We start from the raw sequence: 17,107 nt of genomic DNA, 5'->3' as shown, positions 1-17,107 counted from the left end.
AAGTGGGAAGTAGGTGTCGTCTTTGGGACGCCCGTTGCATGGGGCACTTGGGAGGGGTGTCAGCTGTCTGCTTCTGCACATACCTGAGGATCTGTCCCCACAGATGGCACAGATGTGTTTAACCAGAGATCCCGGGCTGGTGGATGGGTAGTTCATGTTTCCAATGCCAGGAAGCCCTGGTAAAGGCTTGATGTCCTCTGAAATGCTGACACTGTTGACCACATTTAGCTTCAAAAAAAGAAAAAGATACAATAAAACACAGAGCCAGAGTAAACCCAAACCCCAAGGCAGAAACAAACAAGGCCTTCCTTGGGGAAAAAAAGCTGGTTCTATTTCAAGAAGCAGTTTCCAAGTACAGAGTATCTAAAATTGCCTACAAGGATGTGAATTTAAGGGAGAAAAAGAGTAACATATAGGAACTAAGTCATTTCTAAATGCCAAAACCTAAACTGAAAATCACAACATATCTACATCAGAGCTCTCAACTTTAACTCATTTTACTCATGTATTATTTGAGCTAGAAATCCACACTGAACAGCACACTTAGGACAAGTCTGTGTATTTCTAAATTTTTTATTAACTACCTCTTGCCTATGCAGCAGTGCTCCAAGAGGAGATATAGCCCTCAGGCAAAAAAGACTTAGACTCTGAGAAAACCAAGCAAAATATGCAAATCCATTTGTTTAGTGAATCAACAGACATTCACAAGCACTCATTATGTCAGGCACCAAGCCAGGCTCTGTAGTACAAAGGTAAATAACATGCACACTTAAGATGTTTGCCGTAAAATGGAAGAGGAGATAATAGGTAGTGGTCATCTCAGTGAACCTACTTAAGACACTAAGCCAAACGCCCAAATCATTGCAGTAGCACTAAAAATTTGCTTAAAAGCCCCTGATCATACTTTTGAACTCATCTATAAGGAAAAAAATAACCTCCATGAAAATATAAAATCTTTAGCACCAAAGACCAGCACTTCCCAGTACCTGACATCAACCCAGCATGTGGTAGTGAGGTTGGAGAACGATGGGCCTCTAGACTGGACAGCTGATGTTTGTCAAGTGGGGTAGAAATCAAGCATTGTTCTCACCCAGGCTCCAAGGACAGTTCAGTTCAGTCGCTCAGTCGTGTCCGACTCTGCGACCCCATGACCTACAGCACGCCAGGCCTCTCTGTCCATCACGAACTCCCAGAGTCTACCCAAACCCATGTCCATCGAGTCAGTGATGCCATCCAACCATCTCATCCTCTGTCATCCCCTTCTCCTCCTGCCCCCAATCCTTCCAAGCATTAGGGTCTTTTCCAATGAGTCAGCTCTTGGCATCAGGTGGCCAAAGTATTGGAGTTTCAACTTCAACATCAGTCCTTCCAATGAACACCCAGGACTGATCTCCTTTAGGATGGACTGGTTGGATCTCCTTGCAGTCCAAGGGACTCTCAACAGTCTTCTCCAACACCACAGTTCAAAAGCATCAATTCTTCAGTGCTCAGCTTTCTTCACCATCCAACTCTCACATCCATACATGACCACTGAAAAAACCATAGCCTTGACTAGACGGACTTTTGTTGGCAAAGTAATGTCTCTGCTTTTCAATATCCTATCTAGGTTGGCCATAACCTTCCTTCCAAGGAGTAAGCATTTTTTAATTTCATGGCTGCAGTCACCATCAGCAGTGATTCTGGAGCCCCAAAAAATAAAGTCTGACACTGTTTCCACTCTTTCCCCATCTATTTCCCATGAAGTGATGGGACCAGATGCCATGATCTTAGTTTTCTGAACGTTGAGCTTTAAGCCAACTTTTTCACTCTCCTCTTTCACTTTCATCAAGAGGCTCTTTAGTTCTTCTTCGCTTTCTGCCATAAGGGTGGTGTCATCTGCATATCTCAGGTTATTGATATTTCTCCCAACAATCTTGATTCCAGCTTGTGTTTCTTCCAGCCCAGCATTTCTCATGATGTACTCTGCATAGAAGTTAAATAAGCAGGGTGACAATATACAGCCTTGACATACTCCTTTTCCTATTTGGAACCAGTCTGTTGTTCCATGTCCAGTTCTAACTGTTGCTTCCTGACTTGCATACAGGTTTCTCAAGAGACAGGTCAGATGGTCTGGTATTCCCATCTCTTTCAGAATTTTCCACAGTTTATTGTGATCCACACAGTCAAAGGCTTTGGCATAGTCAATAAAGCAGAAATAGATGTTTTTCTGGAACTCTCTTGCTTTTTCGATGATCCAGTGGATATTGGCAATTTGATCTCTGGTTCCTCTGCCTTTGCTAAAACCAGCTTGAACATCTGGAAGTTCACGGTTCACGTATTGCTGAAGCCTGGCTTTGAGAATTTTGAGCATTACTTTACTAGCATGTGAGATGAGTGCAATTGTGCGGTAGTTTGAGCATTCTTTGGCATTGCCTTTCTTTGGGATTGGAACGAAAATTGACCTTTTCCAGTGCTGTGGCCACTGCTGAGTTTTCCAAATTTGCTGGCATATCGAGTGCAGCACTTTCACAGCATCACCTTTGAGGATTTGAAATAGCTCAACTGGAATTCCATCACCTCCACTAGCTTTGTTCGTAGTGATGCTTTCTAAGGCCCACTTGACTTCACATTCCAGGATGTCTGGCTCTAGGTGAGTGATCACACCATCGTGATTATCTGGGTCGTGAAGATCTTTTTTGTACAGTTCTTCTGTGTATTCTTGCCACCTCTTCTTAATATCTTCTGCTTCTGTTAGGTCCATACCATTTCTGTCCTTTATCGAGCCTATCTTTGCATGAAATGTTCCTTTGGTATCTCTAATTTTCTTGAAGAGATCTCGTCTTTCCCAATCTGTTGTTTTCCTCTATTTCTTTGCACTGATCGCTGAGGAAGGCTTTCTTATCTCTCCTGGCTATTCTTTGGAACTCTGCATTCAGATTGGAATATCTTTCCTTTTCTCCTTTGCTTTTCGCTTCTCTTCTCTTCCCAGCTATCTGTAAGGCCTCCTCAGACAGCAAAGCCATGACAAGAGCTGAACTCTGCTAAAGTAGAGAGGTAAGGTGCTCACTCTTGAGATCAAGGAAGACTTCCCCATCTGCACATGTGCAGGAAGCCTCCTTGGGGTCAAAATGGGAGGGACCTCCATGGGGCCCATGCCATAAAAAGTGTGAACATGCACCCACAGCCCTCTGCAGTGGGATCCATCTTAGCAAAAAGTTGTGAACACATCTTGTGGCGGGTCCTAGGAACAGTCAGATATGAAGAAAGTAACAAGATAATTGGCCAGCGTAAACAAAGACAAGCTTCCCAGGTGGCACTAGTGATAAAGAATCATCCTGCCAATGCAGGAGACAGGAGAGACGTCGGTTCAATCCCTGGGTCAGGAAGATCTCCTGGAGGAGGAAATGGCCCCTCACTCCAGTATTCTTGCTAGAAGAATCCCTTGAACAGAGGGGCCTGGCTGGCTACAGTCCATGGGGTCGCAAAGAGTCAGACACGACTGAGCATCTGAGCACACGCACAAAGGCCCAGAAGGACAGCCCTACACAAGTGAGTTAAATCACCTCTTTACTGCTCTCCTCCTCATCCAGGGTGCCCACACTCCTCTCCAGGTGTGTATTTCTGCCTAGCTTCAGACTTACTGTGCTCCTCCTCACTAGAGAGGATGCTCATACTCTTTCTTTCTGGGTGTGTATTTCTTCCTTACTTTTGTCTTAAATAAACTGTTTTTCTGTGTGCTCTCCCATACATATTATGCTGTCTCTAATAAACTTTGTACTTGTTTTTACAGCTTTTGCCTCCATGAAACATTCTTGCTTTCCAACAGGGGCAAGAGCCAGGGCCACTTTACTTCTAGCCTCTAGTCCCTGGTTGGCTAGGATTCCTGGTTTTCATCCAGGTTACCCAGGTTCAATTCCTGGGCAAGGAGCTAAGATCTCTTTGCAGGATCGCTCACTGCTGTCTCTCTGGGATCAGTAGGGAATTGGTAGAACTGAATGTCTTGAAAAAGGAACAATGTGAGATGCTCACCCCTCAGCACAAGTTAACATTAGCTCCTCACCACCACCAACTCCATGTCTCTTGGTACTCTAATGGAGATGACTGAGAAGCCACTGCTACCTGTTTTCTGTTCATCAAAGAAAAGTTAAATAAACATGAGTCTGTCATCCAGTCAGCAGTATTTCTGTACCCATGGGTAGAGGTCAACATTCTAGACACTGTGAAGGGAGATATAAAATCTAGATCTGTCTCTCATTCCTCAAAAATGGTCACAATCTCAGTGAGGAGTCAGAACACACACAAAAACTAAGAACACTTCCAAGTAAATTCAAACAAAGGTGATGCTGAGTGTGCATGTGTTCAAGTGCCCAGCAGCAGCACCTGGTGAATACCTGGGGATTTTATGGAGGGTTCACTGACTTTGGCATGGTCTATATGAATTCTGAATCACATTGCCTAACCAAAGTGACTGCAACTCCCAAACTGAACCAAAGGTAGGATTTTCTTCTCTATTTAAGGCCTTTGAAACAGAAGAAATGATCAATAAAACATAAAATGTAACAGAGCCTGAGTTAGGTTCCTTCAAAATTTACTATCTTTTCAATTCACTAAACAAATATTTGTTGAGCAGGAGGTAGGCAGAGGTTCTGGATTAAATGCTGTAAGGGACGCAAAAAAGAAAAGATAGCGTTCAGGGCCTTGCTTTGAAAGAAATCACAGTCACCAGGAATTTTTAAAAATTAATTTGTGTGAGAGATGAAAACACATATGTGATGAGAGAATTCTCCCCCCTCTTCCTCCTCCTCCCTCCTTTTTGTACAAGGCTAAGACAAGCTATCTAGAATTTATGTTCAGTACTTTTTTTTCTTTTGGTATAATACAGTGGTTCTCATTGCCGAATGTACTCCTGGGAGCTTTGGAAAAAATTTAATTCCAAAGTCCCACACCAAGAAATGGTCTGAGGGTCATTGGTATTGGCATTTCTTTAAGTTGATCAGATAATGCTAATGGCAGTCCAGGGTTACAAAACACTGATGTAGAGGAGAAAATTTGCTTTGAAATCGCACAGCCCTGGGATTGACTCCCTGGCTGCCCTTATTAGCTGCATGACTTCAAAGAAGTCCTGGGTCCCAGGTCAACATCCCTCCTTATTTATCTTCCTTGACCTTCTGTCTCCTTGTCTGTAAGATGAACATAGTAATACCTAACTTACAGAGTCACTGGGAGGATTAGATGAGATGATAATGTAAAATGCCTGTCACAATGCCTGGTACACAGTAGATGTTCCATAAATTGGAGCTATTATCATTCCAATAAAATCCAGTTAATTCAGATTTTGAATGTTTGTTATGAGCCAACATTCTGCTATGTGCTAGGAATTCTGAGCATCTCAAGGAAAGTTAGATCCATCCCACGAAATGGAAATATTTTAGAGAGCTCTCTAATTGACCTTTGTCTGCATATCCTGAAATAGATAAGAAAGATTATGGGAATAAGGAGGAAGACAATATCACCTGGGGCTCAGAAGACCCTCACCCACTTTCCCTTCCCACTCCCATCTCCAGTAGGACCAGCTCCACCTTCTCCAGTCTGCAGTGATCACAGAACAGTAATTATTGTTCTTGCTACTCAGTGCTACCATCCAAGGAAAGTTTGCTCAGAGCCAATTAACTATTTTAATCCTCACAACAACCCTATGAGGTTTTCCTATTTTTCAACTGAGGAAACTGAACCATAAAGTGGTTCATTTATTCATTCATTCATAGGTCCTACTGGGATACAAAAGAGAAGATGCAGGCACTGCCTCAGGAAACTGGCCATCAATGAGATAAAAAGCTGGTTGGGATAATTTAGGAAAGAAGATCACAAGCGAGATTAGAGAAGATGTCTTGAAGGAAGGAGCATTTGATCTGGGACTTGACAACTTTAAAAAAAGAATGGTATTTGAATGAGCCAGTGGGTGAAAGGTTTTGACAACAAAGGCCTGGAGAGAAACCCAACTGTTTGTGTCCGGTGGATGGACGGGAGATGAGACTGAGAGGTGGGCTGTAACCAAGCCCGAGGCTTGATTGCCCAGGGAAAGCGAGTGGATTTAATCTGAGAGGCCATGAGGAGCCATGAGGTTTTCCAGCAAAGGAAAAAAGCCCTTAAAGAATGAGGCAGCAGCACAAGGAAGGAAGAGAAGAGAGACACCCGAGGCTATTGCAGCTGCCCATGTACCAGGTTCGGAGAAGGCAATGGCACCCCACTCCAGTACTCTTGCCTGGAAAATCCCACGGACGGAGGAGCCTGGCAGACTTCAGTCCATGGGGTCGCTAAGAATCGGACACAACTGAGCGACTTCACTTTCACTTTTCACTTTTGTGCATTGGAGAAGGAAATGGCAACCCACTCCAGTGTTCTTGCCTGGAGAATCCCAGGGACGGGGGAGCCTGGTGGGCTGCCGTCTGTGGATTCGCAGAGTCAGACACGACTGAAGCGACTTAGCAGCAGCAGCAGCAGCGTGTACCAGGTTAGGCACCTTCCCAGATCTAACATGTTGGAGCTGGATCCCTGGACTTCTGGATCCCAGCTTATCATTCTTCCTTCCCCACCTCGTCTGTCTTGTGTGGCAGGAGCCCCCAGACCATCCCTGCCCTGGCTGCTTCCAGCCCCCACCTCATAGGCAATGAGCCCCCGGAGGAGTAGACTTGCATCTGATCACTGTCTCCTGGCAGCCCCTCTCCAAAACTCTTCCTCTTCCTGGGTTGGATGGTGGTGGGAGGTGCTGGTGGGGACAGGTGGGTTGATACCCTCTCCTCTGTCCGTCTCTTTGCTGGCTTGGGGTTTGTGTGGGCTAAGAGCAATGGTAGATGAGATTGAAGGCAGCCACCAGAGCTCAAACCCATTAGCTGCCTGGTCCCAGTCCCACAGCTCCAGCTGTCTTGTTCTATTAGAAGCAGCTCTGCTCAAGTGAGCACTTCACAGCTGGGATTTACCAGGCGGCTGGCTGCTCCTGAGAAAAAGGAGAGAAACACACTTGGCTGACCTGTCTTCCATTTGCAGACTCTCAGCCAAGGACTGAATGCATCCTAGAAGCCCTGGAGCCATCACCAAACATCGGGTCCCACATTTCTGAGCTGCTTTCAGCCCAAATTACTCCATTCAAGGCAGATACATGGCCAGCCAGGCAGGATTCAGGCAGGCACTCCTCTTCCAGTGGGTGGAGTCCTTAGAGGGGCATATCTTTAGTCAAGTGAGGGTCTTCACTGTGAAAAGTACAGAGCCTGGACTTGCCACTTCCTTGCTGTGTGATATTGACAGGATGACTTCATTCAGAGACTGCACTAACTTATGTAAAGACTAAAGCAGTGGTTTCCAAGCTGAGAATATGTGTGGCAGGGAGTGGGGAGGTTGAGTAAGAAGTTTTCACATCTCCTACCTCGAGTTCACCAGACCTGTTTTTACTTAACGTGCAATGGCTTCCAAACATGCTTTCACTTGAAGACTTTATGGCTTTTTTTAAATCATTAAACAAGATGGTCTTCAAGATCTGTTCTAGCTCTAACATTTAAAAATTTTTAAATTTTTACCATATTTTTATTATTTTTTTATTTTTGGTCACACCACACAGCTGTGAGATCTTATTTCCCCAATCAGGGATCAAACGTGTGTTCCCTGCAGTGGGAGTGCAGAGTCTTAACCAGGAGACTACTGGGGAAGTCTCACATTTGCAACTTTTATTATCAAAGTAATCTATGTAAAAATACAAACGTCTGAAAGGGCAACAATTCAGTTATCAGTCACTACCTGGGCAGGAATTATCAGTGACAGAACCGAGGTCAGGCAGCAGGGTTGGGACAGGCGAATGAGGTGGGGGCCGTCCAAAGACTTGCAAGTCCTGATTCAGAGTCCAGCCAACAGACATCAAACTTACAAAAATACAGCATTACACACACACACACACACACACACACACACACACACACACACACACACAGGAAAATGTAATCTAGATCATCTGTCAGAAAGCTGCATAAATATCTCCTCAATTATATACGTGTTGTTTTGGGAAACAGCTCACTCCACTTAGATCCTCCCCAGGCCAGGGACTCAGTCTTGTACATTTTTTAAATTTCCGGTTCTTAGTGTAATGAATGCTTGTTGAAATGAACTGCTCTGGAACCTTTCAACAACAAAGAACACACATTGGACTAATGATCACATAGGTATATAACATTCATCACCTTGGTGCCTGATATACCACCTGGGTATAATAATAATAATAGTAAAAATAATACCACCTTATGGCCATAAAGCATCATAAACACTTAAGAAGTGATTTCTTAAGTCCACATCTTGTTTGATATATACAAAAAATCTCTGTAGGGTAATCAGAGCAAAGTGTGTTACCCCACAATAGAGAAAAAGGAACTGAGATAAATATGAGTTCAAAGTGATGATTTGTGAAAGGTTACACGGTCCTTGCCTCCGGAATAATCAGTTCAGTTCTCTTTACTTCTCAAGACTGAAAATCCGACAAGAGCAAAAAGAGAAGCTCAAGCACCAGAAAGGCAGAACACAGAGCAGGACACCCGGCCTGCTCTCACACCGAGCACCTCATTCTTCCCCCTCACCCCTAAATCACACTCACCCAAGATTCAGGTCACAGAAGAAAACATGTCCCACATGAATTCCACTCAGCCTCAGTCCCGGGAAAGAAAGGCAGGACACAGAGGAATCGTCTGTCCAGAGCGTTCCCAGCCCGCGGTGGCTAACACTGAAGGCCCTGAACGTCCCGTGTCACCTAGTTAACTGGGCGAAGTGTCGCTGCCCCGAGGCTCCAGAAACCAAGCCCCAAACGCTGCCCTGTATCTGGGGCTGCTGAGCTTCACCAGTGCCTGGCAAGCTCAATACAGCTCTCATAGCCAAACTTGGCTTCGGCCTCTGCACACAACCCAGTTGGCCACGACCAGAGCTTCCAGCTGACCTTTCAACCCCTATCCCTCTGTACAGACATATGGTCCAGGAATAGCGGCCCTGCCACTCACACGGCTGTGGAGCTGAATTTATTGGCCAGATCTGGCTCGATGAGACTGGAGTGTGTCTAAAAGCAGGCTTGGAGGGCCGGTGGCTTGCCCCCTCCCCACCCACTAACCCTGTCATCGGTCATCACCTCACCCTGTTTTATATCTTCGTGAATATAGTCATGGTCATTTGAAACTATCTGGTTCATTCATTCGGTTTTTGTCTGTCTTGCCTGCTGCAGTATAATTGCCATGAAAGTAAAGACTTATTCAGTGCCTATCCCTAGAACCTAGGACAGTGTCAAATAGTGACACAGAGTAGATCCTGCTAAATAGTTATTTGAATAAATGTGAGTGTCCTTTGCAAAATTTTACTTCCAGAACTTCAATCTCTCTTTCTGTCTCTAATCTATTGACTTTGACCTGCCCTCCTGGAATCCATTCACATGAATGAAAATGAATAAACAAATCTCCTCAAGGTCCCACATTCTAAAGGGTAGAGTATCACCAGATCTGCTGATGACAGTGGGAGAGAGTGGCATAAATCCATGTCCCTTCCCACTGCTGTCTGGTCTCCGCTCCTCTGAGTGGCTGACCCTCTCACGGAACGCAAGACTGGAAGTTCTCAGGTCCCTTTTCCATGCTCCCTTCTGTTCTGTCCCTACACCTACACAATGTTGCAATCTATCAGCGTGATGAGCCATGTGCCCCACAGGACTCCTTGGGACCACTAATTATTCATCTTTTAATCCTTGGCAGCCAATGGGAAGATCCTGGGGTCAGTGTTTAAGACAGAAGACACCATAGCTATGAGTACATGCCGCATTGTGGAGATTGAGTGGGGTGTGGAGACTTGGGGTCTAACCCCGGCTCTGCTGTGACTAGCCGTGTGAAGCTGGACACGTCACCTGAGCCCACTGAACCTATGTGGGATGAGGGGCCTCGACGGAATTAGTGGTTCTCAGCTGTGCAGGGATGGGGCAGTTAGAATCCTCTGTGGGGCTTTCACAATTCACACAAGGGCCAAAATATGGGATGAGGGAGAAATGTGTATGCTGAGAAAGATCCTACAGGTGAGGGCCATCAGATTACAAATTAGGGTTAAAAGGACTGGCCAAACAGGACCCACAGAAGTACTCTGCTTGGCCATGAAATACTTCAAGTCTCTGAATTTGAATGGCTTCAAGTGGGGGGCTCTCTATAGCCCCTACCAGTCTCATTCACCCCCACTGTGTTACCTGGCCCCTGGCTCCTGTAATCCCTGTGCTAGAGAACTGATAAGGTCTTCTCCAGTTTCTTTAATCCACAGACAAAAGCTTTCTGAAGTCCTTACTGGCTGTAAAATTCTATGACTCTGCATGGCTTTGCTTTTAGACTCTGAGCACACTCTCTCTCTCTAGGGAGAGTCTCTGAAATTCTCTTTGTAGCAGTAAGAAATGCTAAATCAACGGGGGCCTTGTCTCTTCTTCAAACTATAAATTCAAAAGAGACTATAAGACCTACGAATTCTCCTGCTAGACGTGCTGGTGGTTGGGACAAGAGGGACCCTGACCCCAGTTGTGAGGTACCAGCACAGTGAGAGAGTGTGGTAGACAGGATTATTATTCCTAATGCTTCACTCCTCCTAATTCTTCATATCCTTTGCATTGTGTCTTTGTAGTTCCTTACACTAAAACAGGCACAAATTATACCCTGTCCAACCAGTGTTGGAGGCAGTCATACAGTTTCCTTAGACCAATGGGATATCAAGGGACATGATGTGAGCAGAGACTTCACTGTATTTTCCTTATTTGGTTTAGACTTTCGCACTCCTGAAGCATGACCCAAGAAGCTGCTTCTCCTGTAGTCGGGACATGAAGAGCTGACCTGCACCCAGGCTGCAGCCTAGACTAGATCCCCCAGCATCTGAAACAGAACCTTCCTCAGTTCAGTTCAGTTCAGTCACTCAGTGGTGTCCAACTCCTTGTGACCGCATGGACTGCAGCACGCCAGGCTTCCCTTGTCCATCACCAACTCCTGGAGTTTACTCAAACTCATGTCCATCAAGTCGGTGATGCCATCCAACCATCTCATCCTCTGTCATCCCCTTCTCCTCCTGCCTTCACTTTTTCCCAGCATCAGGGACTTTTCAAATGAATCAGTTCTTCACAACTGGTAACCAAAGCATTAGAGCTTCAGCTTCAGCATCAGTCCTTCCAATGAATATTCAGGACTGATTTCCTTTAAGATTGACTGATTTGATCTCCTTTCAGTGCAAGGGACTCTCAAGAGTCTTCTCCAATGCCACAGTTCAAAAGCATCAATTCTTCGGCGCTCAGTTTTCTTTTATAGTCCAACTCTCACATCCATACATGACTACTGGAAAAACCATAGCTTTGACTAGAGGGACCTTTGTTGGCAAAGTAATGTCTCTGCTTTTTAATATGCTGCCTAGGGTGGTCATAGCTTTTCTTCCAAGGAGCAAGTGTCTTTTAATTTCATGGCTACAGTCACCATCTGCAGTGATTCTGGAGCCCCCAAAATTAAGTCTGTCACTGTTTCCATTGTGTCCCCATCTATTTGCCATGAAGTGATAGGACCAGATGTCATGATCTTAGTTTTCTGATTGTTGAGTTTTAAGCCAACTTTTTCACTCTCCTCTTTCACTTTCATCAAGAGGCTCTTTAGTTCTTCTTTGCTTTCTGCCATAACAGTGGTATCGTCTGCATATCTGAAGTTATTGATATTTCTCTCGGCAATCTTGATTCCAGCTTGTGCGTCATCCAGCCTGGGATTTCAAATGATGTACTCTGCATATAAGCTACATAAGCAGGGTGACAATATACAGCCTTGATGTACTCGTTTCCCAATTTGGAACGAGTCTATTGTTCCATGTCCAGTTCTAACTGTTGCTTCTTGGCCTGCATACAGATTTCTCAGGAGGCAGGTAAGGTGGTCTGGTATTTCCATCTCTTGAAGAATTTTCCAGTTTATTATGATCCACACAGTCAAAGGATTTGGTGTAGTCAATAAAACAGAAGCAGATGTTTTTCTGGAGTTCTCTTGCTTTTTCAATGATCCAACAGATGCTGGCAATTTGATCTCTGGTTCCTCTGCTTTGCTAAATCCAGTTTGAATATCCGGAAGTTCACGGTTCACATATTGTTGAAGCCTGGCTTGGAGAATTTTGAGCATTACTTTGCTAGCGTGTGAGATGAGTGAAATTGTGCAGTAGTTTGAACATTCTTTGGCATTGCCTTTCTTTGGGATTGGAATGAAAACTGACTTTTCTAGTCCTGTGGCCACTGCTGAGTTTTCCAAATTTGCTGGCATATTGAATGCAGCACTTTCACAGCATCGTCTTTTAGGATTTTAAATAGCACAACTGGAATTCCATCACCTCCACTAGCTTTGTTCGTAGTGATGCTTCCTAAGGCCCACTTAGCTTCACATTCCAGGATGTCTGCCTCTAGGTGAGTGATCACATCACTGTGGTGTTACCTCAGTCATGAAGATCTTTTTTGTATAGTTTTTCTGTGTATTCTTCCCACCTCTTCTAAATATCTTCTGCTTCTGTTAGGTCCATACCATTTCTGTCCTTTATTGAACCCATTTTTGCATGAAATATTCCCTTGATATCTCTAATTTTCTTGAAGAGATCTCTAGTCTTTCCCATTTATTGTTTTTCTTTGCATTGATCACTGAGGAAGACTCTCTTATCTCTCCTTGCTATTCTTTGGAACTCTGCATTCAAAGGGTATGCTTTTCCTTTCTCCTTTGCCTTTAGCTTCTCTTCTTTTCTCAGCTATTTGCAAGGCCTCCTCAGACAACCATTTTGCCTTTTTGCGTTTCTTTTTCTTGGCAATGGTCTTGATCACTGCCTCCTGTACAATATCACAAACCTCTGTCCGGAGATCTTTAGGCACTCTGTCTATCAGATCTAATCCCTTGAATCTATTTGTTACTTCCACTGTATAATCCCAAGGGATTTGATTTAGGTCATACCTGAATGGTCTAGTGGTTTTCCCTACTTTCTTCAATTTAAGTCTGAATTTGGCAATAAGCAGTTCATGATCTGAGCCACAGTCAGCTCCCATCTTGTTTTTGCTGACTGTATAGAGCTTCTTCATCTTTGGCTGCAAAGCATATAATCAATCTGATTTCGGCATTGACCATCTGTTGATATCCATGGGTAGAGTCTTCTCTTGTCTCAAAGGCTAATTTTGTTAGCCTTTGCCCTGCTTCATTCTGTACTCCAAGACCAAATTTGCTTGTTATTCTGGGTATCTCTTGACTTCTTACTTTGGCATTCCAGTCCCCTATAATGAAAAGGACATCTTTTTGGGGTGTTAGTTCTAGAAAGTCTTGTAGGTCTTCACAGAACCATTCAACTTCAGCTTCTGCAGCATTACTGGTTGGGGCATAGACTTGGATTGCTGTGATATTGAATGGTTTGCCTTGGAAGTGAACAGAGATCATTTTGTCATTTTTGAGATTGCATCCAAGTACTGCATTTTGGACTCTTTTGTTAACTATGAGGGCTACTCTGTTTCTTCTAAGGGATTCTTGTCCACAGTAGTAGATATAATGGTCATGTGAGTTAAATTCACCCATTCTAGTCCATTTTAGTTCACTGATTCCTAAAATGTCGATGTTCATTCTTTTCATCTCCTGTTTGACCACTTCCAATTTACCTTGATTCATGTACCTATCATTCTAGGTTCCTATGCAATATTGTTCTTTACAGCATTGGACTTTACTTCCATCACCTGTCACATGCACAACTGGGTGTTGTTTTTGCTTTGGCTCCGTCTCTTCATTCTTTCTGGAGTTATTTCTCCACTGCTCTTTAGTAGCATATTGGGCACCTATCAACCTGGGGAGTTCATCTTTCAGTGTCCTGTCTTCTTGCCTTTTCATACTGTTTCTGGGGTTCTCAAGGCAAGAATATTGAAGTGGTTTGCCATTCCCTTCTCCAGTGGGCCACGTTTGGTCAGAACTCTCCACCATGACCCATCCATCTTGGGTGGCCTTACACGGCATGGCTCATGGTTTCATTGAATTAGACAAGGCTGTGGTCCATGTGATCAGTTTGATTAGTTTTCTGTGATTGTGGTTTTCATTCCCACAGACTATACAATCCATGGAGTTCTACAGACCAGAATACTGGAGAGGGTAGCCATTCCCTTCTCCAGGGGATCTTTCCAAGATCAAACCCAGGTCTCTTGCTTTGCAGGCAGATTCTTTACCAGTTGATCCACAAGAAAAGCCCAAAAAGAAAATGAAGTGGCTCAGTCATGCCCGACTCTTTATGACCCCATGGAATGTAGCCTGCCAGGCTCCTCCACCCATAGGATTTTCCAGGCAAGAATACTGGAGTGGATTGCCATTTCCTTCTCCAGGGTATCTTCCTGACCCAGGGATTGAACCCAGGTCTCCTGCATTGCAGGCAGACTCTTTACCTGAGCCACCAGGGTATCTAAAATTTTCCTAGACAACACATAAACTTATAAGAAAATAATTGTGTGTTTTTGTAAGTCATGGCAATTTGGGAATTGCTGTTATGCAGCATCATTGAAGCAATAGCTGACTACTACAAGAAGTGAAGGTTGATGATCTCAGTATGACATTGCTAGAAGGAAATAAACAGCATCTGGCCAACCTGTAGTTTTCCTAAAGCAGCCAAACAATGTCTACCACACATATACATCCTTGCCTCTGTTGCAGCAAAAGGCACTAGGAACTAAAGTGAGGGTTTTTCCCCCCTGAGTTTCCACAATCTTTGCCTCTGTCTCAGAGATAACATGTATGTAACACAGTCTGCCTTGTTTTAGATTTATCCGTGTGCAATACCTGCTTCTCAATGGTAAACTCCTGGAGAGCAAAGACCACATCCTGATCATTTCAGTATCACCTACAGTATGTAGAAAAGGACCAGGCACTTCACTGACTTGAAAAATACCTAGTATTGAGTTGAGAAGGATCAAGGGGATCCATCCCATGGAAGACAAACAGGCCTAAGAGATGTTGAAATTACAGCCAGGACTGAACCATCAAAACTCCTGGACCATGAGGCATTGTCAGTTCTCTGCAGCTGTCTGAGGTCACACTCAGTGAAGGCCTTGCAGGAGGGAAGCCTACACAGTCAACCCAATTCCTTCACCAGCATGCATTATGCACCTACTGAGTGCTGGCTCAGCACCAGGATGAAACTGTTAAAGATGTCTGGAAAGACATTGAAGAAGATGGACGCACACCTACCTGAGAGCTAGGTGGGGCAACCAAATTGATTCCTGGAGGGGCTGCCAGTGCTCCCGAGGGTGGGCCCATGGCAGAAGTGATGACTCGATATGGAGAGCCCAGGGCATTGAGGGGGGTCCCCACTGCACTCAGAGTTCGCGGGGCACTCACTGGGGTGTCGGTGTAGCTGGGGTGGCTGTCCATGGGCTTCCCTGTGGACAAGGCTGCCGACGGACTCATGGACGTGGAGCCAGTATGGCCAGGAGTACCTGTAAGGAGAAAAAAACAAAGGTGATGGGAGGCTAGGGGAGCACAGGAATGGGGTGTGAGGACCGAGTCCCCTCCTTTTGTTTTCTGTATCATTCCCCTTCTTCCAGCCATAGCTGCACACCTGTGAACTCTCACAGCTGATAGAATAAAGGCCAACAAAGACCAGGAAGGAGAAAGGACTTGCTATAGGACAGGTTCTCTGGTACACCACATGGAATTCACCTTGAATTGTATCAGAACAACAATCAGGGCCACAGGGACATAACCCACAAGTCCGCAGGCCTGGAGGACTGTGACCTGAGCCAGTCAGACAGGGAAGGTGAGTCCATACCAAACTCCCAGGTGGGGGATGGAGTGAGCAGGTGTCCGGGCTGCTCCCAGAATTCCCTGCTCAAACTCATTTTGCTCTGAGAACAAGGGTACGGCTGAGCCTCTATAGTCAGAAGAAATTCTTTCATTCATATGTAATGAACATCTATTATGGTACAGGTACCACATCAGATGCTAGCGATTCAGAATTGAAGGAAACACCGTGCCTGCTGTTGGGAACCATTCCATTATGACCACGGGGAAGGCAGAGGCTGTTATCATGCCTTTCACTGTCTGTAGCTTTTGTAGTTTTATTCCCATAATGTTCTTATCCAGTCTCTAGAGTATAGGGTTAACCAGCGGCAAGTGCGGCCAGGCCTGCCCAGACTGTTTCTCCTCTGGGGACAGGAAGCTGTGGCCACAAGTGTCTGTGAAATGGTCTCTGGACAGATGACATCTGGTACCTTTTTCCTAGATAAGTTGAGCCCAAGTTCCCTCCTAGGTGCAACTCAAGATAAAAGAAAAGAAGCATATCCAACTTCCATCTCAGGAGCCCAGCACGGAGCACTCTCTGCAGAAGAGAGGAGCTGTGAACTTTAGGGCAGCAGGGCAGAGGCTCAGAGAACAACAGAGCAGCCCACCATGGATCAGTGCTGGCTCCCAGTGTGGCTGGCGTGCAAGACCAGACTCAGAATGAGCAGGTGCCAGGCTTTCCCACGGCACCCATGTTGTCCTCATGGACGGAACATAAGAGGGTTATGGGGAGAGGTGGTCAGTAAGCATGGCCTGCTGGAGAAGTCATCCAATTCTCCACTTTCTACTGGAGTCAAACTACAGGGCAGTCTTAAGCCTTTCAGAGACCTTGATGGTACTTACACAGTACTAGGACTAGGATGCAGAGAGGGGGTACTCTCTTCACATTCTAGAGGGGAACGTGGAGCATCAGAGGTGTAACTGTGCAGTGATTCTTAAACATAAATATCTCACTAGAAAAATGTCAACCTGGAGTTGCCCTTGGAGCTTCTCCTAGCTTTATTGCTGTTTCATTTCCAAGTGGTGTCCAACTCTTGAGACCTCATGGACTGTAGCATGCCAGGCTCCTCTGTCCATGGGATTTTCCAGGCAAGAATACTGGAGTGGGTTGCCTTTTCCTCCTCCAGGGGATCTTCCCAACCCAGGGATCAAACCTGCATGCCCTGCATTGGAAGGCAGATTCTTTACCTGCTGAGCCATCAGGGAAGCCCACTCTCCTAGCTTAGTTAAGGTCTACTTGCAGAGAGAACAGTCACTCCTGTGTCTGAGGAGGCTGGAACCTTCCAGGAGTT

At 45.1% G+C, this 17,107-nt stretch overlaps 1 protein-coding gene across 3 annotated transcripts in view; it reads right to left on the bottom strand.

The window, feature by feature from the left end:
* Window positions 1-17,107, bottom strand: part of RXRG (retinoid X receptor gamma) — a 55,099-nt gene that overhangs the window by 20,559 nt on the left and 17,433 nt on the right. For 2 of the 3 annotated variants that reach the window (XM_081491345.1, XM_081491346.1), the window contains exons 2-3: window positions 15,225-15,472; window positions 84-228 (exon numbers count right to left, since the gene is read on the bottom strand). In XM_081491345.1, coding sequence (XP_081347471.1) covers window positions 84-228; window positions 15,225-15,472 — 393 coding nt within the window. The remainder of the gene's footprint in view (window positions 1-83; window positions 229-15,224; window positions 15,473-17,107) is intronic. The other variant, XM_081491347.1, reaches the window with a different exon arrangement.

This window comes from Giraffa tippelskirchi, chromosome 5 (assembly GCF_054371585.1).
Source record: "Giraffa tippelskirchi isolate mGirTip1 chromosome 5, T2T-mGirTip1v1.2.pri, whole genome shotgun sequence".
NCBI lineage: Eukaryota > Metazoa > Chordata > Mammalia > Artiodactyla > Giraffidae > Giraffa > Giraffa tippelskirchi.
Note: the sequence above shows the minus strand (reverse complement) of the source record. Positions and strands in the feature narration are given on the sequence as shown.